The 22,911-nt window shown below is 42.7% G+C and overlaps 1 protein-coding gene across 2 annotated transcripts in view; it reads left to right on the top strand.

The window, feature by feature from the left end:
- ADAM17 (ADAM metallopeptidase domain 17) overlaps positions 1-22,911 on the top strand; it is a 121,184-nt gene that overhangs the window by 52,668 nt on the left and 45,605 nt on the right. For both annotated transcript variants that reach the window (XM_075598341.1, XM_075598342.1), the window contains exons 7-10: positions 2,224-2,357; positions 3,665-3,751; positions 15,028-15,138; positions 17,157-17,301. In XM_075598341.1, the coding sequence (XP_075454456.1) occupies positions 2,224-2,357; positions 3,665-3,751; positions 15,028-15,138; positions 17,157-17,301 (477 nt within the window). The remainder of the gene's footprint in view (positions 1-2,223; positions 2,358-3,664; positions 3,752-15,027; positions 15,139-17,156; positions 17,302-22,911) is intronic.

The raw sequence follows: 22,911 nt of genomic DNA, 5'->3' as shown, positions 1-22,911 counted from the left end.
TGTGCCACCCCCTGCTGGGGCTCAAGTGCAGTACCAAATGGGAAGGGGAAAACCCTATACCAACTACTGGCAACCTGATAGTACCAGGGTTTACTGCCAGCCCAAGGGCAGAATAGTAACCATCAGGTGACATGGCTACATATAAATGGTGACATTTGCAGTGTGTGTGTGGGGGGCACATATTTTCATATTGCATATAATAAATATAATTACCATTGCATCATTTTTTCATGTTATCTTTTCTAAATAGTCAGAGAGATGCATACATGATCCTTGTATTTGAATTATATCTGAATCAGAGGGACCTTTTCTATACCAAGATTCACCTTAGTTTATACAGCGATTAATGGCAACCCAGCATAGGGGTTTAAGGAGATGCGAAAAAGTGCCAGGTTTCAAAAAGCGTGGGATGATTTCGCGCAAGATAAATGTGAACTCATTCTGCATTACAGAGCTTTGAGGCATTAAGAAGAGAGAGGTTGCAAGTCATAACTGCAGTGAGCATAAAACAATTTTGTCTAAGTCATTAGGACAATTTATATTTCTTTTTCACCAGCTCTCCTACATCTATATAAACAGAGACTGTTTACAAATCTGGCTCTAGTATATCCTACAAGAGAAGAGTTGCAAACTCAAATGGCAGCTACTGGAAAAACAGGAGACCGCATGTGTCTGGGGGATATCCAGATGCTTCAGTTCAAAGGTGTTTTGTAGGGAAGGTTAGCTTTTCATAAGTAGCGCTGCACTGTGTACACATTTTGTATACTGATACTTATGGGAAGGAATAGTATACAATGCTCTGCAGGATATCTATTCTTTAAATACATTCCTCTGAACAGTGCACATCCTACTAAGGCAGGAAAGCAAGAGCTATATTCTAAATATTTAGCAGCTGATTCGATTTCCTGTTGTATGCACTGAATCGTTAGGTAGTAAAAGCATTATTTGCTAAGGAGGAAATGGCAAAAGAACAGAGATGCTCATTTTGTATAGCAGAACTGCTTAAATAGACCAATTCTAATCCATTTTTAATGTAATTTAACGCGACAGTGCTCAAACAGGTTCTCGTTTCCCAATTGATTAGTACTTTTGAAGGCTCGCTGTACATTAAAAGCATAGTCCTGGAAGATTACCAAGCAGTACATTTTCATTTAGAAAGGACACGTGGCGGAAACCTCCACTTCCTCAAGAACATCTTTAAACAGGTCGCCCACCACTATACGCAATGTACATTGTGAATATGACAAATATGCAATGACTTAATAGACTAAAATTGTATCAAGTACCCTTATGTTCTTTGCTCCCAGGAGAAATACCCTAAAGAGTGCAAAGGTCCCACACAGCTAATCAACATGGAACCCGGTGGGTTATTGTCACCTTCACCAGATCCCCACAAAAATCATGAAACTAGGTCTCCAGTTGTTCTGATATTGTCTTGATTTGTTTTGAAAAAGGATGGGGACTTGTAAAAGTGTTAATATAGTTGCACTACTTCTGATCTGTTTATCTGCAAACTGTGGGGCCAAATATCCGTACATTTCTTGTGCTGTATTAAGATTAGCATGATCAAACGCCTATACTTTGTCTTAGAAATGTATTGTTTGCAGGGAGGACAGGATGTGAAAGGTAGCCTCATAATTAGATCCTGTGGCACTTGAACTCTGTGACAAAAGCCAAATAGACATTTAAACTCTATTTTTTTTTTTAATGATGCAGGCATACAGCATAGTGCATTATTACAGCGCTGCACTGCAAAGCACTGTTCTCTATTAAAGTCTATGGAGCGATTTCTGCGGGGATTCTCGCTTTCCTGCTAGAGCACCAATTACCATTTTGAAAGGAGTGGAGTGCATGCGCCATCTTTGGATCCTTTGAAGCCTCATAAGTGGCAAATCTTCCGCTAGAATGTAATGTTGGTTTGTGTGAGAGAGGACATATACATACTGTATGTAGTAGGCTTTCTTGTTCTCTCTGTGGTGTGTGTGTGTGTGTGTGTGTGTGTGTGTGTGTGTGTGTGTGTGTGTGTGTGTGTGTGTGTGTGTGTGTGTGTGTGTGTGTGTGTGTGTGTGTGTGTGTGTCAACCACTGACCGAGTCGCATGGAAACTCTGTTCTAGTTTTAACAGTAAATGTTCGGTTATCTTGGGGAACAACGTCACGTGCTAGCTCTGTACAAAACTCCTTGAGGGATATTTATTGGCATTTTCTTTTGCATCCTAAAACAGAGCATATGCACCGGGAGAAGAGACAGACAGGTCCTAACCCTTTAAAGAATACTTGCAAGATGCTGGTGGTAGCTGACCATCGATTCTTCAAGTATATGGGACGTGGAGAGGAGAGCACCACTATCAATTACTTGGTGAGTACTGACCCAGAGACTTGGCTGGTTGGCATTGTCAAAGTCAAAAATAAAACACGGCTACGAGTGGCCAACCCAGTCCTCAAGGGCCCACCAACAGGTCAGGTTTTAAGGATAGTCCTGCTTCAGCACAGGTGTGTCAGTCAATGACTGAGCCACTGATTGAGCCACCTGTGCTGACGCATGGATATCCTTAAAAGCTGACCCAGATCTAGGCCAGTAACCCCGTTTGGGGATAGCTGTTGGGTCTGTATTACTACGCTTGATGCTGCTGTAAATTACAAGACATAAAAGGTCACAAAAAAGTCAAAGACCTTGTATGTGTCATACACAGGCTGAAAATACTAACATGAAATATTAGTAAAATAGGGTGAAATGTAGTAGGGCATTTTTGCTAAACCATTACTTTCACTTTTTTGTGAGGTGTTGAAAATCATGCCAACAAATCTAGAAGAGATTCACTTAGCCCGATTTGAGGAACAAAAATGTAACCCTTTTTAATCAAATGCATTTGCATGTATCCAAAAACGGAACATACCCGCAAGATTATAAACATAGACCGCGTGCACCTCACTGATACAAAAGCGATACTACTAAGCTTAGACGCTGAAAAAGCATTTGATAGAATAAAATGGTTATTTCTAGACCAGACCTTGCTAAAATTTGGATTTAAGGGCCCATTTCTGGAGGGCGTCAGAGCCCTGTACCAGAAGCCCACAGCGTATGTCAAACTCCCAGGAGGAAATTCGGACCCAATCAAAATTGCAAATGGAACTAGACAGGGATGCCCCTTGTCACCTCTCCTCTTTGCCATATCAATTGAGCCATTAGCTGGACAAAATTAGAAATGTAACCCTTTTTAATCTAATGCATTTGAATGTATCCGAATAGAGACCGAGCCTTCTATTTGTGCTGAAAGTTAGTAGCAAAGTTCATAGCTAAGTCCGGGTCAGCAGTGTGCTGATCCAGTGCAGGTTTTGTTTTCCCATTTGCTGGTCTGTTGGCAACCTTGGCTTTATAGTGGTATCTGAAAAAAATGCCGTCCCGGCTGATTATTACATTGTTGGCGGGTTTCGCTTTTCAATCAAATGTTCTTCAATCTGTTTCCTTCTCCATTGACTCAGAAGTGTCCAAGACACCGAAGGTCAAAATATTTATTTCAAGAAGCATCAGTTGTGACTTTAACACTTTCACTGCTCGAGTGGCATTCACCACATTGCAGCACAATGCAATCCAGGCCCCGCTGGCAGTCGCATGGTTAATGGCACGACAGGTTACTCATAGGTGATTGTTGTCTCTATCTGCAGATCGAGCTTATTGACAGAGTGGATGACATCTACCGAAACACGTCCTGGGATCCCCTGTGGAAAGGATATGGTATACAGATAGAGCAGGTAATTGTATTCCTTATGTGGTTCTTGTCTCTTAGCCTGTAAAACGTCCTTAAATCTCTCCTATCACTCCAGCATAACGAATCTTAGCATTCTGGTTTGAGCACATAAAAAGAAACATTTATTTTGAAGAGAAATACTCGCATACAAAAATGGCGGTGAGGTCAAATAAGTTTATAATATCTTCAAAGATGGTTGTATAATTATTCCGTTCCTTGTTGTAAACCCTCTGTCCGATCATAGTGGTATATCTTCTCTCCCGATGTTAACCCATCTCTTCTCCTTGGTGTAATCATATGTTCTATCTCCTAGCTACATATATCGGTATTTTTACAGAGAATATCCCTTAGTCGGACATTCCTTCTACTAATTCTGTTACCAGATAAGATATGTCTTTCAGCTTAAAACTGATGTCATATCTGATAAGGAACTGCCCACCCACCATACAGGGGAATAAACTAGTTTTGATTACCTCAGAATATCATCAGTTGTCAATGGTCACTCAAATGTTATTCTCCAGACATCTCAAGACAGTCGTATGCCTCCCTATCCATAGATTCTGCTTGTTAGAATAAGTTAGCTACATCCCTTTTACTTACAATACTTCACTTGTAATGAGATCAACAGACGATTCTGACATTATCCTTTGTAAGAAGATCTACAGAGAATACCAATTCACCATTAGAATAATTTCAAGTGTACGATATAATATATATTAAAGAAAAGAATCGTTGCAGATCAGAATAATATTATACTGTATGTGTGGCATCTTGTTTTTACACACCGGGTTCAAACCTAATTACAATATAATAATGTAACTGAACCGGAATTCTTACATAGCCTATATTCAGATGGGCTAGAAATCCATGAAGTGGGAGCAAAATCTGAAAGGAACATGGCTTTTGGTTACTTCTCCCTGCAGTAAAACTGATCAACCTGGACACAAAAAAGAATCCTATTGCTTTCTTTCACATTAAGTCTCGTGCTATTTGCATTAGTTTTGCAGCCGAACCCCCAGTGTACCCTCATGTATTCTAATGTTCTCTTTAGGTCTGCAAGCAGCGTAATGAATAGTGATCTGTAAATAATGTCAAAACTATCACATTTGTATTTATTTATAAAATGTTTTACCAGGAAGTAACATTGAGAGTTGCCTCTCGTTTTCAAGTATGTCCTGGACACAGAGTTATGATGACAGATACATGTTTAAAAATACATTGTTACATTAAGTGATCATGGTTATACATTATATACAAGACATTGCGTACACAGTAAGAGATAATGTGTTATAGGCGTATGTAAATTATAGACCAGATTAAAATGTGAGACCGCTTTAGTTGTGAAAGAACTTAAACTGGTGGAGGATGTAAGAGACTCTGGTAGGTTGTTCCAGTTTTGGGTGCACGATAAGAGAAGGAGGAACGTCCGGATACTTTGTTGAGCCTTGGGACCATGAACAGTCTTTTGGAGCCTGATCTCAGATGATAGGTGCTGCATGTGGTAGGGGTGAGGAGCTTGTTCAGATAGGCGGGTAACTTGCCCAGAAAGTATTTGAAGGCAAAACAGGAAAGGTGAACTTTGCGCCTAGACTCTAGTGATGACCAATCTAGTTCTTTGAGCATTTCACAGTGATGTGTGATTTAGAATGACATTGACTTATTTTAATGATTTAGCCAACAGTCCACGTTTTTCACACCATATGTTTATTCTACAAGTCCGCGGAGGCACAGAGTTTAATTTCTGTCTGGTTTAACTCTTTCCTGCCACTGGTAGCGAAAGACTTGAACGTTATTCTAACGCCTGTGTTCAGGAAATTCCTGTCTCAATTTTTGCGTGTGAAGATCATCATTTTTATGCACAGGTTTGGGATACCTTTTAATAGACCAGCGAGAGCAGTTTATCATACATAAATGTATAGTGTGTGGTGGTTTTCAAACTTCACTGGCCCCTTCATGTGAAGGCATATTAAAAGGAGACCTGTGAGGTGTCCAACGCTTTGCACACTATTCTATCCATCACCTACAAATTACTCTCATGTGGGTCTTATAAAATGTGTTACAATGTACAATACTAATCTACACTTCTGCAGAACCAATACTGCAACTAGGAGATTTTCACTATAAGAGACTGAAGAAAGTCACTGCCAGATCCTGCCAGACATGCACAAGAGTTATATCTAAAAACACTTAATCCAATGGTCTAACATCCAGCTGCATGAAAGGATTCAAAGGCAAAGATCCGCTGAATTTCACATTCTGACAACGACCTCGGCGTGCACAAATCACCTAGACAAAAACGGGGCTTCCAGATGTTTGTTTTATATGGTGTTGGCTAAACATTTGGCAATGTGCAAGTTCTCTTCTAGGGAAATCCTTAAGAGTAAGTGGAATACAGTTTCGTGTTTGTTACATAGTAATTCATAGTATGTAACTATGTATGTGGCAGAGACTGTCTTCAGTCTATTTATTATGCAACCAGTACAACAGGCACAGAGGGATCAATCCACCTTTTTGCACCAGGACGCTTTTACTGCTACTGATGATCAATAAGAAAAAAATATTTTCTTGTAAATAGAATGATCGCGCTCTTTTTTTTTTTTTTTTTTGGAGGGGGGAGGGAGGGGTTAAGAATTAATGGAACCATTTGTGATACCCAATAAAAATATTCTGCATTTTGGGTTGTTAAAAAAAACCCACCTAATTCCCTTTAAAGCTGCAGTTCAGTCAATATCCTGCATGTGTGTTTTTTTTAATAAATCAGTTCTGTAGTAAGAAAAAATACTTTTAGCATTTTCTGTTTTTAAAAAAACAACTTTGAAGACCAATTTTCTTGTATTCTATTTTAACAAGCATTTGCTAAGGCACTGCCCCTTCATGTCCTGTCACAAGCCCTGGCACACCCCTTTGTCAGCCCTGCCCTCCCTCTAGCACATGTCAGTGCAGGAGTGCTCGTGAATCGTGAATATTCATGAGCTTCCACTGAGAGAAGCAAATAAAAACAGATCCCTTCACAAATTTCGCCTATCAATACATGGAGAACTAATTGACCTGCAGCTATACAGTTCTTTAGGTAATTACAGATTGCACACATGAAACTATTGAAGTAAAAAAATAAATTTAGAAAAAAAAGACTGAACTGCAGCTTTAATACATAACAATGATTATTCCGGCTTCAATTATTTTATTAATTCTACTATACAAATGTCCATTTTTAGTGAGTTCTTTAGTCTCAAGTCTGCAGTTATATTTTACACCAAAACATGTTTATCTAGCTCATACCTAGAGCATTCAGATACAGTACCTCTGAGTAAGAGATATTGGAGTGGTAATAAAGTAAAAGCACTCGGCTATGTGACACGGAATGGAACATCTTGCCGCCGACATCTTATAGCAGCCACCTCACCACTGCCATTTATCTGCCGCCGCTAGGGTAAGGGCATTAGCATTTTTTAATATTAGGGGTTAGGGGGTCCGGTTTTATGGGTAAGGGGCCTGGGTTAAGGGTTTTTAGGGTGAGAGGTTGTAAGGGGCTTGGGATAAAGCTTTTAGGGTAAGGGACCCTGGGTAAGGTTTGTAGAGTGAGAGGTTTTTAGGGTAAGGGCTAAGGTAAGGTAAGGCTTACCTTGGAGTCAAAACGGCCGGCGGCGAGATGTCCCTGCGGCGAGTTCATTGTCTGCGAAACTAGTCGCGACCAAATGTCAAGAACCGCACATAACATGCTCTACCACTCATCAGTACTTACTTAATTCAAGGTACAGTACTGCAAGCCTGGGCCTGAAAAACTCATTTATAAAAGACACCATTACGGTGCCCACGGGATATCTAAAACACGTCTGTAAGGGACTAGTTCGGGCCGCCACCTGGTTGAATAGAGAAACCTGCATTTGTTCTAATGTTACAATCATCAGGGCTGTTATTGGGGGGGGGGGGGGGGAATCGCACCACTATGGCTTTACATCAGCATTTCTCCAAACTAACAAAACAATTATAGTATTCCCGAAGAAGCCAAAGCCAGAAGAATTGGTTATGAATACTAACCCATTACTGGGTTCAAATAATGCAAAGCAACAGGGGCCTGTCTAGTAGCAAAGAGGCTAATGCACGTCCAGTGTCATTCATTTCTGTACAATGCATTGCAAGCCCGAATAACAAGCGGGCTATACAAGTCACTGAAAAATGTTGCAGTTGCAAAATGACCTGTAGATCTCATTACTCTGGTTATATCATGGTTATACTTTTCTAGCATTAGCTTTAGTAAGTTCTGTTTGTTCTACATACATGTAACTGTCCCCTATTCTGCAGCTCATCCCACTAAAAAGGAGGGAATCTGATAAGGGAGTTTCTGCTGCGTTTGCATCTCCAATATATTTGTTTTAACGAGGAATAACTTATTAGAGATATTCTGTTTTGCCGCCAAAACCTTTCCTATCGTTTTGTTGGCATTCTTCTCAAATGTTTAATTTATGTTGAAGGTTGGAGCAAATAAGACCCCTTCATAGCCAGAGCGATATGCAGTGTATATGGGGTGGGCCGAGATTTATTTAATTTTTTTGTTGGGGGGGGGTGGGGGGGAGGAGCAGCGGCGGTTACAGAGAACCTGTGCTCTACCCCAAAGCATTTAACTGAAATGCCGGGCAGCACGCGAGGCCTCTAACTCGCTTACCATGGCTTCGGGTGACGCGTCATTTTACGCCGGAACAAAGGTAATGGGGGAGAGCAGGGGGAGGGGTGCAGCGCCAAAAGTTTGTGCACCCCTGCTCTAGCAGTAAAGCTAAACCTTGGGGGGAGTGGAGTAGATTTGAGTAGACTTGTGTCTTCATTTAAACTAATGGTTGACGCAGCGTTCTCGTAACTGTTCAATATAATATCAATGTATGATTCTTCAACGTTTGAAAACGGCTGATGTATAGACAGAATTAAATGTATTTTTTTTTTTTTTTTTGTAATCTACGAACCCAAAGATGAGTGGTAGATCATATTCATTACTTGGGGAAATCACTTCTTGTACGACTTGGATGTGTATTGTATTGTATGTCTTTATTTATATAGCGCCATTAATGTACATAGCGCTTCACAGTAGTAATACATGTGGTAATCAAATAAATAACAGAGCATGGGAATAAGTGCTTTAGACATAAAAGTAACATTAAGGAAGAGGAGTCCCTGCCTGAGGAGCTTAGTCTTATTGGTAGGTAGGGAGAACGTACAGAGACAGTAGGAGGGAATTCTGGTAAGTGCGTCTGCAGGGGGCCAAGCTTTATGTATCATGTGTTCAGAATATCCACAGTGCTATTCATATGCTTCTTTAAGCAAGTGGGTCTTAAGGTGGGTCTTAAAGGTGGATAGAGAGGGTGCTAGCCGGGTACTGAGGGGAAGGGCATTCCAGAGGTGTGGGGCAGTCAGTGAAAAGGGTTTAAGGCGGGAGAGGGCTTTAGATACAAAGGGGATAGAAAGAAGACATCCTTGAGAAGAACGCAAGAGTCTGGGTGGTGCATAACGAGAAATTAGGGCTGAGATGTAAGGAGGATGTGTATAAGGATAAATAATGGAGTGAGGCAGGGAAACACCATGTCACCAAAGCTTTTCACAGAAACACTTGGAAGAATTGTTCAAGATATTAAATTATGAAGAAAAAGGAATCACAATGAATGGGGGAATACCGGTCTTCCATGTTTTGCAGATGACATTGTTATTTTTGCCACAAGTTCAGAAGACTTTCGGTAACAAATCGGAGAATGGGCGGGAAGCAAGTAAGAAGGTTGGCCTCCATATGAATTTCAACAAATGTATCAAATCGTCAAAGAACAAAATAAATGGAGTAGAAGTGAAAGATTGTCTACCTTAGCTGGCAAGTATCAATCGATGGGAGCCTTTCATATAACAAACAATAGGAGAATGAAGATGTGATTGAAGAAACAAGATAACCTTTCAAGGGAACCTTCCACTGTGCCTCAAGGAAAGTGTTCGACTAGTGTATCCTGACTGTGCTCAAGTGTGGATGTGAAACTTGGTTCCCAGATTCAAAGATAATTCAGATGTTTCAGACAACTCAAATGAGTATGGGTATATAACGAGTATGCCGGGTATTACCAGAAGAGGCAGGGAAAAAAAGTAATTGTGTTCAGAAGCAAACCAGTCTGTGATCAAAGATAGTACTCTGCTAAATTATAAGGGATGTTAAAGGACCAAGAAGACTACCAAAAGAAAGAAGACAGAATTAAAACAGAAAAATTGTTGAAGCAACATGGAGAAGAGGCTTGCAATCGCAGTACCAGGAAGATCATAGGGGAAGGTGTTCATTCAGCGGTGGCTAAACAAAAGGTGTGTGTGTGTGTGTGTGTGTGTGTGTGTGTCCTAGACGTGAATTTATTCAGAAGTGTTTATTTTTTATTATTTATATGAGTATCAATGAGAGAGATACTGTTTTATTAGTCAGAATAACCTCATTCCCAAATGTTGATACTAGATCTATTATCACACCAAATTGTATATGATCAGTATCATCATGTAATTAAAGATATACATCGCTAATTGCAAACATCAATAGTCAAAGAAGTCAACCTGCAAGGACCAACATCAATGAGATTTGGAGGTTTGGGTCAAAATAGAAACTTAATTAAAGTCTATGTGACTGTTTATGCTAATAATCAGAAAATCAGTAATGGTTGACATCATCTTCTTAGTGGTTAAAAAGAGCTCATTAAACATGGCCATCATTCTGCATTTTCTCAGCTCTCATCTGTGCAGAATTCTTCTCCTTATGCTCCCGGTCCTCATACTCGCTGCCTTATTCCGAAGGCTAACTCATGCAGCTCATGGTCTTTAAAGTGAAATACATAGTCCGTGTAGACCACTATTTACCTATTCCTGCTGACGGTGCATTCAGTAAATCCCTGATGAAACCTTTCACTGCTGTGCATTACTTTGCACAGCATTTCTCACCCCCTTGGCAGTGAATGGTTCCATGCGTCAGTCCCACAAACACTTTTTTTTTGTTGATCTTCAAGTTTACTTAAACAAGAATAGCCCTGTCTCTGTCTTTCTATTAGGAACCCTGGTGAAATAGTCTTAAGCTTTTTTTTAGATGTAAAAAGACCTAAAGCCATTGCTCTAAGTGGCTTTGAAAATGTAGTGGTCCTGTGATTGATTCAATATGGAGCAAAAAGTCATGAGACATTTGCCTTATTCATCAACAACCATTTTTATTTCCTGAATGTGCTGACACACCAGAGGTGAACTTTTCTGAATCCCTGAGGGGACCCCATATAGTAAGATCATGGCAGCCCAGCTTTGGGTGACTTCTTGTATAGTTCCCATGAGCCACAAATATAGTGGTTTGGTAAACGTAGACCCCCCTTTTTTTTTTTTTTTTTTAAGACAATAAACTTATAGGTAGTAGTTGGTGTTAATTTCTCTGTTATTGGAACTAAATACTTTGCTAGTTTTAATGTAGTAATAATCCTAGAACTGGCACACTTCACCTTAGCGGTGGTTTATTTATTCCTCTCCTTGTGGAGATTTTTGATTCCTGGTGCGAGTAGTTTGTGGCGCCCCAAGGAACTTGCCCTGTCTGTAATCAGTATGAAGAAAAACCGATCAACACACAACTTGGATCTAGGACAAACCGTGATATGCGCTCCTTTTATTTTTGATCAAGCATGTAGAGCGTGAGCCCCCAACGTTTCGAGGCTAAGGGCCCCACCGCCCCCCTTCATCCCCTCCACCCTCCACCCCCCCCAAACATTGTAGGCACTGATCTTCTCTTTTTTAATTTTTTTTTATATATATATAGTGTTAATGTAATCTCACTGTATTGAAAAATGCAAAGATGGGTGGGTAGCCGTGTTGGTCCTTTCTTCCATGTAGTAACAAGAAGGAAGAGGGAGTAGGGGATATACCTTTTCTTGGTCGGGCAAGTAGTTTAATGTTACAAGCTTTAAAACCTCTCAGGGTCCTTCGAGTATGGCAGAAATACCGAAACAGAAATATTATATACAGTGTTTAAGAGGGATATCTGGTTACAATGGATGTTGAGAGGAAGTGGGAAATAAGATGAGGTAGGGTAGCCTGGTGTGAAAATGAACAGTGGAAACATAAAAGGTTATACTCTGTTGAAATTAAAAATAATAATAATGGGGTTGTCCCACTCAAATGGAGTTTGAACAGATATGTTCTAGCATCACTCGGGTCTCTCACACAGAGTATACAGATTGATAATTCATGCCCCCCTGCAAGTTGGGTTAGGCAAGCTTTGGTGAGCTTTTATACAAATGGTCAGTAAAGGTGCAGTCCCACATATAGGAACTAATGGCAGTGTCTTTGAAGCAGACAACCTCCGTTTGATCCCGGTGTCGGCTCCTTGGGCAAGCCCTGATCCCCCTGAGCCTCAATCATCAAAATTTGATTCCAAATTCTACATGACTGCCTGCAAAATTCTATGTATGGCGCTACATACACTTGTCGGCAGTATATAAGAAAAAATATTATTGCAGTTGATTTTAGCATTAAATATTTTTTCCTAACAGTTCCAGTAATGGAGCTTATTATGTATCGTTCCTTCATGCCAGTTGTTAAATAACTATGGTCCAAGCAAAAAACTGTGCAAAGAAAACAATTAATGCAGTGGGTGCTGTCTCCTCTAGTAGTGAACAAGTTAAACAATTAGGCCAGGCTCTTTAGGGTGTTATAATTGCTACTGCAGGCCTTGACGAAACACAGTATGAAATACCAGATAGTGCACAGATGGCATGACAGAGATAGGTGATGGGAGCAGTCCTTGGCAGGAAGGATGGAGCTGGTGAACAGAATTTAGAAGGCTGAGAGCCTGAGGTGACCTAATGACAATACGCTAAAGATGAGAAAACGGATGGCAGGGAGCAGAGGAGGAAACCTGAACAAACAAGCAACTATCCTGAGCAGAAGGCAAAGCCTAATACAGGAGCATGAGGGAATAGGGGCAGATACATGGAGGCTAGAAGGTGAGAAATTCAGATGTTCATATGAAGCATTGCTCTTTCAAAAAACAAAATGCCCCCCGTATTGAATAGGAAAAGAACTTTTATCGTAAGGCTGCCTTTGAATTGCCCATTTCGGGCTTTTAACGGTAACTCTTCCCTTTTTTTGTTTGCAATTTGAAATTAGCAAGCATTAACCTCTTCAGCACTGGATGGAAAGTCTGACAGACGTTTCTCAAAGTACTGTAGATTTCGTTCTAATTAAAGTCCGCATGCAATTAGAATAGTCCAGTGTTGCCTCAGTGTGATGAGGACAAGCACCCTGGTCTAGACAAGGATTCTCTTCCAAAGCATTGGTATATATATTTGGAAAAGTATTGTCCCTATTTCATTCTCACGTAATTCTTGCACATACTATCCCCACCATGGCTTTTATCTTCTGTGATCAATTTCCCATACTTTCTCCATCTTCTACATTTCTTTGGGGTAAGATGTACATGGGGGACGTCTTCTTTCCTTTGTATCCAGTGTCTACAGCTAGTACCTAAATCATGTATTTGCAGTCTAAAGGGAGACAGTTGAGAGACATTTTGCTTCTCCGGAGATTTACTTCCATTCTGTCTCTTGCGCCAGCCTACTTGACCTCTGCTGACTGCTAGCCTCATGCTGAACCCCTTTTGTGCAGGAATGTAACATACTCAGGCTCTATTATGGGGGGTCCAAAGTCTAACAGCGCTGGAGGGGCTGCCGCACCAGAATACCACTGGCCTCCTGTCAGATCGTGATAACATACTGTAACTGTTCCTTGTAGTAATCCTAGCTTCACTGAATGGAAGAAGCGTTCTCTTTCATTCCTGCCCTCGCCAGATAGTGATCTCGCCTACAAGAGCGAGCTGAAACCCCATAACCCAGCCACTACTAGCTGAAACCCCATAACCCATCCACTACTAGCTGAAACCCCATAACCCAGCCACTACTAGCTGAAAACCCATAACCCAGCCACTACTAGCTGAAAACCCATAACCCAGCCAGTACTAGCTGAAATCCCATAACCCAGCCACTACTAGCTGAATCCCCATAACCCAGCCAGTACTAGCTGAAACCCCATAACCCAGCCACTACTAGCTGAAAACCCATAACCCAGCCACTACTAGCTGAAACCCCATAACCCAGCCACTACTAGCTGAAACCCCATAACCCAGCCACTACTAGCTGAAACCCCATAACCCAGCCACTACTAGCTGAAACCCCATAACCCAGCCACTACTAGCTGAAAACCCATAACCCAGCCACTACTAGCTGAAAACCCATAACCCAGCCACTACTAGCTGAAAACCCATAACCCAGCCAGTACTAGCTGAAATCCCATAACCCAGCCACTACTAGCTGAATCCCCATAACCCAGCCAGTACTAGCTGAAACCCCATAACCCAGCCACTACTAGCTGAAAACCCATAACCCAGCCACTACTAGCTGAAAACCCATAACCCAGCCACTACTAGCTGAAACCCCATAACCCAGCCACTACTAGCTGAAACCCCATAACCCAGCCACTACTAGCTGAAACCCCATAACCCAGCCACTACTAGCTGAAAACCCATAACCCAGCCACTACTAGCTGAAAACCCATAACCCAGCCACTACTAGCTGAAACCCCATAACCCAGCCACTACTAGCTGAAAACCCATAACCCAGCCACTACTAGCTGAAAACCCATAACCCAGCCACTACTAGCTGAAAACCCATAACCCAGCCACTACTAGCTGAAACCCCATAACCCAGCCACTACTAGCTGAAACCCCATAACCCAGCCACTACTAGCTGAAAACCCATAACCCAGCCACTACTAGCTGAAACCCCATAACCCAGCCACTACTAGCTGAAAACCCATAACCCAGCCACTACTAGCTGAAAACCCATAACCCAGCCACTACGTCATGGGGCCCTTTGAAGTTCCAGACCCCATAACGTTGTGACTGTCATGGATAACTCATATGGTGAATGTAGATCTGAGTTACTTGGGTGGTGCTTTTCATATACTCCAGTATTGCCAGAGGACGTAGGGCATTATGATCCAGTCTTTATTTTCTAATTTCAATGATTTATTTCTGTGGACAGTAAAGACACGGAGAGCCAGGACTGGAATCTCATTATGACACGGAAGAAATGAGAAATACAGTAACTTCAAAATACAATTGTAGGACTGGCAATACGGAAACTCCCATATATTGGTAGAATTTACATGTTGGCAGATCAGAAAGGAACATAATTTTTTGTTGTTGTAATTTCATTAATTATTATTTTTTTAATATTTTTTTTAATACAGATTATTGTACACAAGGAACCAGAGAATATAACAAATGGAAAGCATTACAACATGGCAAAAAGTGTACCAAATGAGAACAAAGATGCTTGGGAAGTGAAACAGCTACTGGAGGTAGGCTCTTGCATGCAGAATATAATGTATTGCTCTGTTGGCACAATCTGTTGTACATGGAACACACACACCCACATGGCCAGCAGTAGTTACATGAAGTTTTACTTCCAATCACATGACTTTTTCGTCAGACAAGCCGTGGGATTCTTGAAGAGGAGAGAGCAGCCGCAGAGTCCCCCTGATACAGTGGCGATCTTTAAAATGAAAATACATTTTGAGCTGTCTCTTTATTAATGTAGTACTTGTGACTTTCACATAATGATGTTTACCTGTTGATTTTGTGAGGTGTGGCATCTTTAAATGAAACATTGCTAATAAGAAACGCTTTACATTCGGGATTGGTTTTGCCAAAACTTAGTTTTAGTCTTAGATTTAAAAAAAAAAAAGTTAATGATGGGAAAAACTCAAAATAAGCAGGAACTAGATATACCCGGTGTAACATACGCCAATCTTGCAGATATTAAAGGTTATTAATTAAACATCTCTCTCGTCTGTCTCTCTCGTCTGTCTCTCTCGTCCGTCCGTCTCTCTCGTCCGTCCGTCTCTCTCTCGTCCGTCTGTCCGTCTCTCGTCCGTCCGTCTCTCTCTCGTCCGTCCGTCTCTCTCTCGTCCGTCTCTCTCTCGTCCGTCCGTCTCTCTCTCGTCCGTCCGTCTCTCTCGTCCGTCCGTCTCTCTCTCGTCCGTCCGTCTCTCTCTCGTCCGTCCGTCTCTCGTCCGTCCGTCCGTCTCTCGTCCATCCGTCTCTCTCTCGTCCGTCCGTCCGTCCGTCTCTCTCGTCCGTCCGTCTTTCTCTCCTGTCCGTCTTTCTCTCTCGTTCGTCCGTCTTTCTCTCTCTCTCGTCCGTCTGTCTTTCTCTCTCTCTCGTCCGTCTGTCTTTCCCTCTCTCTCGTCCGTCTATCTTTCTCTCTCTCTCGTCCGTCTGTCTTTCTCTCTCCGTCTGTCTTTCTCTCTCGTCAGTCTGTCTTTCTTTCTCGTCAGTCTGTCTTTCTTTCTCGTCAGTCTGTCTTTCTTTCTCGTCCGTCTTTCTCTCTCTCTCTCTCTCTCTCTCTCTCTCTCTCTCTCGTCCGTCTGTCTTTCTCTCTCTCGTCCGTCTGTCTTTCTCTCTCTCTCGTCCGTCTGTCTTTCTCTCTCTCTCGTCCGTCTGTCTTTCTCTCTCTCTCGTCCGTCTGTCTTTCTCTCTCTCTCTCTCGTCCGTCTCTTTCTCTATCTCTCTCTCGCCCGTCTGTCTTTCTCTATCTCTCTCTCGTCCGTCTGTCTTTCTCTATCTCTCTCTCGCCCGTCTGTCTTTCTCTATCTCTCTCTCGTCCGTCTGTCTTTCTCTATCTCTCTCTCGTCCGTCTTTCTCTATCTCTCTCTCGTCCGTCTGTCTTTCTCTATCTCTCTCTCGTCCGTCTCTCTCTCTATCTCTCTCTCGCCGTCTCTCTATCTCTCTCTTGCCCGTCTCTCTATCTCTCTCTCGCCCGTCTCTCTATCTCTGTCTCTCGTCCGTCTCTCTATCTCTCTCGCCCGTCTCTCTATCTCTCTCTCTCTCGCCCGTCTCTCTATCTCTCTCTCGCCCGTCTCTCTATCTCTCTCTCTCGCCCGTCTCTCTATCTCTCTCTCGCCTGTCTCTCTCTCCCTCTATCTCCCTCGACCTCTGCTCAGGGGAGGGAAATGCTGCAAGACAGGAGCCCTAGCAAGAATCAAAAACAATGTTATGTTTTGATTCTGCTGGGGCATAGAGAGCCAAGATCTTGTTTGGAGTAATCCCAGAACTCGGAAGTCCCAGGACTCCGATTCAGGGAATATCTAGACAGGCAAGTGCATGGGGGGATTCGGGTTTTCGGGAATCCCAAACCCACCCATCCTTATTGCCATCACAATAGATGAGGGTAGTGACATTAATCGCTTCTCTGTGAAAGAGGGCAATTACTTATAGCAAAACGCACCCCTCATTATTACTTGTAGCAATACTACGAATCTGTTAATAATCCATTATAAACTGTAACTCGTGCTAAGAGGCTCGTGTCTGCTTTCAGCAATTCAGCATGGACATATCCGAGAGAGCTGCTCACGTCTGCCTAGCACACCTCTTCACGTACCAGGATTTTGATATGGGGACTCTTGGACTGGCATATGTCGGGTCTCCCAAGCCAAACACCCATGGAGGCATTTGTCCTAAAGGTTAGCGAACGTGTGTGACCTAAAGTATTGTTTACAGTACCATGGAATGTGTTGTCAGTGGCCTATGGCGCATCACATTTTTGCAATTTCCTGCATATATTTGGAAAGTAACTAAAATGTAACGTAGATTACAAAATAAAAGTTAGAAATGGTAGATAAATGATTAAGTGGTTAATCCGTTTCACTTTATTTGTAATTTCACATATATGTAACTTGCACTGCTTTTATTATGGCATTTATGAGTTATTTTTTATTTTATTTTTTTCCAATAATATTTTTACCATAAGACTTTTACAGACAAGGTATTATTATGTGATGGGATCAAGGAAAGGCATTCCAATTCATTCAATACAAAAGCATCAGGAGTATACATTGAGCATGGTCATCTAGTACATTGGAAAGAAAAGAGACACAAATACAAAAAGAAATACAACTGAGTACAAACTAAGAAGAACATTATTCTGTTCCAGAGGGGTCAGAGTTCACGCAAAGGAGAATGAAAATCAAATATTCTTTTATAGGAAGTGTATTCTTTTTTTATGAAAATCCAACCTGGGAGTCCAGATTAAATCATCTTTATTAGATCATCTTTTACACTTTTACCTGCGTCATGTTTATTTACTGCAGCTTAAAAATGTGTTATACTGTAACGGAATAAGAACCTATATATGGATCGCAAGCAATATAACACCTTAATATTGGCACCTTATTTGTTTGTTAGAGGGGCCTGACCCAATTTGCAAAGCCCTTTTCTCGCACAAAATAAGTTGGAATAAATAAGGAGGGCTCTGTAGGAAAGTATATGCGGTACCGAATTGGTACCGAGTTGAAGCTATGGATTTAGTGGCAGTGGTTATTTTTAGGACGGTAAATAAGTTATCTGCACATTCACATGTCCCCTAAATCTGACCCCCCTAACCCCCAATAATCGCACAGCATACCGTGCGGGCTTTGGGGGACTTGTTTAATTACCATAACTTGCTTGTGTGACTTTTGTATATGGAAATTAGAAAGCTAATGCTGATAATTTGGCTTTTTGCTCTCAATCTATGGTCGTCCGTAAACATGTATTAGATTGGGGTTAGTCCAGATGCGTTTTCAGCAAAAAGAAGTAATTGCTTCAATATTAGGTGATCATGTTTTTGATCTGCACTAAAAGAATATTTTTTTAAATACAATCCTTTGAGAGCATGCTTTGTCTAAGGAATATATTCTTAGTCAAAATTTAAAATCGATATCGCGTGGAAAATTATTGAAATAACTTCTGTTTTTTTCTGAATGATTATTATGGTAAGTAAAGAGATCCTACCGAAGGGGCTACATGGGATTCACCAATAAAGAGCCAACACCAGAGTCTTTGAAATAAAGTTATATAATATATACATTTTGGTTCTGGAGACTGTTTATTGCATAAAGATTTTAAGGATCTTGGTCCAGATCTCTCTATAGATATCATTAAGCCTACACATTAGTTTCCAATTTGTACAAGTACCGTAATTATTGCACATCTTTTATTTTCCTCCAATTAACCAGAAAAACACGCTAAGATTTTCAACCCATTGATGATTTTGAAACCTTTCCTGATCAGTCTTTGGTTTATATGCAGTTTCTCCCCGTTCTCCCTTCATGGACTGAACAGTAATGTGGTAGCATCTAGTATAGAGCCAGTGTCGAGCATCTAGTATAGAGCCAGTGTCGAGCATCTAGTATAGAGCCAGCGACGAGCATCTAGTATAGAGCCAGCGACGAGCATCTAGTATAGAGCCAGCGACGAGCATCTAGTATAGAGCCAGCGACGAGCATCTAGTATAGAGACAGCGACGAGCATCTAGTATAGAGCCAGCGACGAACATCTAGGATAGAGCCAGCGACGAGCATCTAGGATAGAGCCAGCGACGAGCATCTAGTATAGAGCCAGTGATGAGCATCTAGTATAGAGCCAGTGACGAGCATCTAGGATAGTGCCAGTGACGAGCATCTAGGATAGAGCCAGTGACGAGCATCTAGGATAGAGCCAGTGACGAGCATCTAGGATAGAGCCAGTGACGAGCATCTAGGATAGAGCCAGTGACGAGCATCTAGGATAGAGCCAGTGACGAGCATCTAGGATAGAGCCAGTGACGAGCATCTAGGATAGAGCCAGTGACGAGCATCTAGGATAGAGCCAGTTACGAGCATCTAGGATAGAGCCAGTTACGAGCATCTAGGTTAGAGCCAGTGACGAGCATCTAGGATAGAGCCAGTGACGAGTATCTAGGATAGAGCCAGCGACGAGCATCTAGGATAGAGCCAGCGACGAGCATCTAGTATAGAGCCAGCGACGAGCATCTAGTATAGAGCCAGCGACGAGCATCTAGTATAGAGCCATCTAGGATAGAGCCAGTGACGAGCATCTAGGATAGAGCCAGTGACGAGCATCTAGTATAGAGCCAGTGACGAGCATCTAGTATAGAGCCAGCGACGAGCATCTAGTATAGAGCCATCTAGCATAGAGCCAGTGACGAGCATCTAGTATAGAGCCAGTGACGAGCATCTAGTATAGAGCCAGTGACGAGCATCTAGTATAGAGCAGTGACGAGCATCTAGTATAGAGCCAGTGACGAGCATCTAGTATAGAGCCAGTGACTAGCATCTAGGATAGAGCCAGTGACGAGCATGTAGTATAGAGCCAGTGACGTGCATCTAGGATAGAGCCAGTGACGAGCATCTAGTATAGAGCCAGTGACGAGCATCTAGTATAGAGCCAGCGACGAGCATCTAGTATAGAGCCAGCGACGAGCATCTAGTATAGAGCCAGCGACGATCATCTAGTATAGTGCCAGCGACGATCATCTAGTATAGAGCCAGCGACGAGCAACTAGTATAGAGCCAGTGACGAGCATCTAGAATAGAGCCAGTGACGAGCATCTAGAATAGAGCCAGTGACGAGCATCTAGAATAGAGCCAGTGACGAGCATCTAGTATAGAGCCAGTGACGAGCATCTAGGATAGAGCCAGTGACGAGCATCTAGGATAGAGCCATCTAGTATAGAGCCAGTGACGAGCATCTAGTATAGAGCCAGTGATGAGCATCTAGTATAGAGCCAGCGACGAGCATCTAGTATAGAGCCAGCGACGAGCATCTAGTATAGAGCCAGCGACGAGCATCTAGTATAGAGCCAGCGACGAGCATCTAGTATAGAGCCAGCGACGAGCATCTAGTATAGAGCCAGCGACGAGCATCTAGGATAGAGCCAGCGACGAGCATCTAGGATAGAGCCAGCGACGAGCATCTAGGATAGAGCCAGCGACGAGCATCTAGGATAGAGCCAGCGACGAGCATCTAGGATAGAGCCAGCGACGAGCATCTAGGATAGAGCCAGCGACGAGCATCTAGGATAGAGCCAGCGACGAGCATCTAGGATAGAGCCAGTGACGAGCATCTAGGATAGAGCCAGCCAGTGACGAGCATCTAGGATAGAGCCAGCCAGTGACGAGCATCTAGGATAGAGCCAGTGACGAGCATCTAGGATAGAGCCAGTGACGAGCATCTAGAATAGAGCCAGCGACGAGCATCTAGGATAGAGCCAGGGACGAGCATCTAGTATAGAGCCAGCGACGAGCATCTAGTATAGAGCCAGCGACGAGCATCTAGTATAGAGCCAGCGACGAACATCTAGTATAGAGCCATCTAGGATAGAGCCAGTGACGAGCATCTAGTATAGAGCCAGTGACGAGCATCTAGTATAGAGCCATCTAGGATAGAGCCAGTGACGAGCATTTAGTATAGAGCCAGTGACGAGCATCTAGTATAGAGCCAGCGACGAGCATCTAGTATAGAGCCAGCGACGAGCATCTAGTATAGAGCCAGTGACGAGCATCTAGTATAGAGCCATCTAGGATAGAGCCAGTGACGAGCATCTAGTAATAGAGCCAGTGACGTGCATCTAGGATAGAGCCAGTGACGAGCATCTAGTATAGAGCCAGTGACGAGCATCTAGTATAGAGCCAGTGACGAGCAACTAGTATAGAGCCAGCGACGAGCATCTAGTATAGAGCCATCTAGTATAGAGCCAGCGACGAGCATCTAGTATAGAGCCAGCGACGAGCAACTAGTATAGAGCCAGCGACGAGCATCTAGTATAGAGCCAGCGACGAGCAACTAGTATAGAGCCAGTGACGAGCATCTAGAATAGAGCCAGTGACGAGCATCTAGAATAGAGCCAGTGACGAGCATCTAGTATAGAGCCAGTGACGAGCATCTAGGATAGAGCCAGTGACGAGCATCTAGTATAGAGCCAGTGACGAGCATCTAGGATAGAGCCAGTGACGAGTATCTAGGATAGAGCCAGCGACGAGCATCTAGTATAGAGCCAGCGACGAGCATCTAGTATAGAGCCAGTGACGAGCATCTAGCCAGCCATCGCTGTAACGCTAAACAGTCTCTTAATAAATTAGCTTTGCCTGTGATCTTCCATGCCTAATACCATAGGATCATAGAGCAGCAAAACTGCACGGGTCTCAGATATAAGACAATAATAACTTCATTTCATATAGTGATTTTCAGTGACGAGCATCTAGGATAGAGCCAGCCAGTGACGAGCATCTAGGATAGAGCCAGCCAGTGACGAGCATCTAGGATAGAGCCAGTGACGAGCATCTAGGATAGAGCCAGTGACGAGCATCTAGGATAGAGCCAGTGACGAGCATCTAGAATAGAGCCAGCGACGAGCATCTAGGATAGAGCCAGGGACGAGCATCTAGTATAGAGCCAGCGACGAGCATCTAGTATAGAGCCAGCGACGAGCATCTAGTATAGAGCCAGCGACGAACATCTAGTATAGAGCCATCTAGGATAGAGCCAGTGACGAGCATCTAGTATAGAGCCAGTGACGAGCATCTAGTATAGAGCCATCTAGGATAGAGCCAGTGACGAGCATTTAGTATAGAGCCAGTGACGAGCATCTAGTATAGAGCCAGCGACGAGCATCTAGTATAGAGCCAGCGACGAGCATCTAGTATAGAGCCAGTGACGAGCATCTAGTATAGAGCCATCTAGGATAGAGCCAGTGACGAGCATCTAGTAATAGAGCCAGTGACGTGCATCTAGGATAGAGCCAGTGACGAGCATCTAGTATAGAGCCAGTGACGAGCATCTAGTATAGAGCCAGTGACGAGCAACTAGTATAGAGCCAGCGACGAGCATCTAGTATAGAGCCATCTAGTATAGAGCCAGCGACGAGCATCTAGTATAGAGCCAGCGACGAGCATCTAGAATAGAGCCAGTGACGAGCATCTAGAATAGAGCCAGTGACGAGCATCTAGTATAGAGCCAGTGACGAGCATCTAGGATAGAGCCAGTGACGAGCATCTAGTATAGAGCCAGTGACGAGCATCTAGGATAGAGCCAGTGACGAGTATCTAGGATAGAGCCAGCGACGAGCATCTAGTATAGAGCCAGCGACGAGCATCTAGTATAGAGCCAGTGACGAGCATCTAGCCAGCCATCGCTGTAACGCTAAACAGTCTCTTAATAAATTAGCTTTGCCTGTGATCTTCCATGCCTAATACCATAGGATCATAGAGCAGCAAAACTGCACGGGTCTCAGATATAAGACAATAATAACTTCA

This window comes from Ascaphus truei, chromosome 4 (assembly GCF_040206685.1).
Source record: "Ascaphus truei isolate aAscTru1 chromosome 4, aAscTru1.hap1, whole genome shotgun sequence".
NCBI lineage: Eukaryota > Metazoa > Chordata > Amphibia > Anura > Ascaphidae > Ascaphus > Ascaphus truei.
This window is presented reverse-complemented; position numbering and strand designations above follow the sequence as displayed.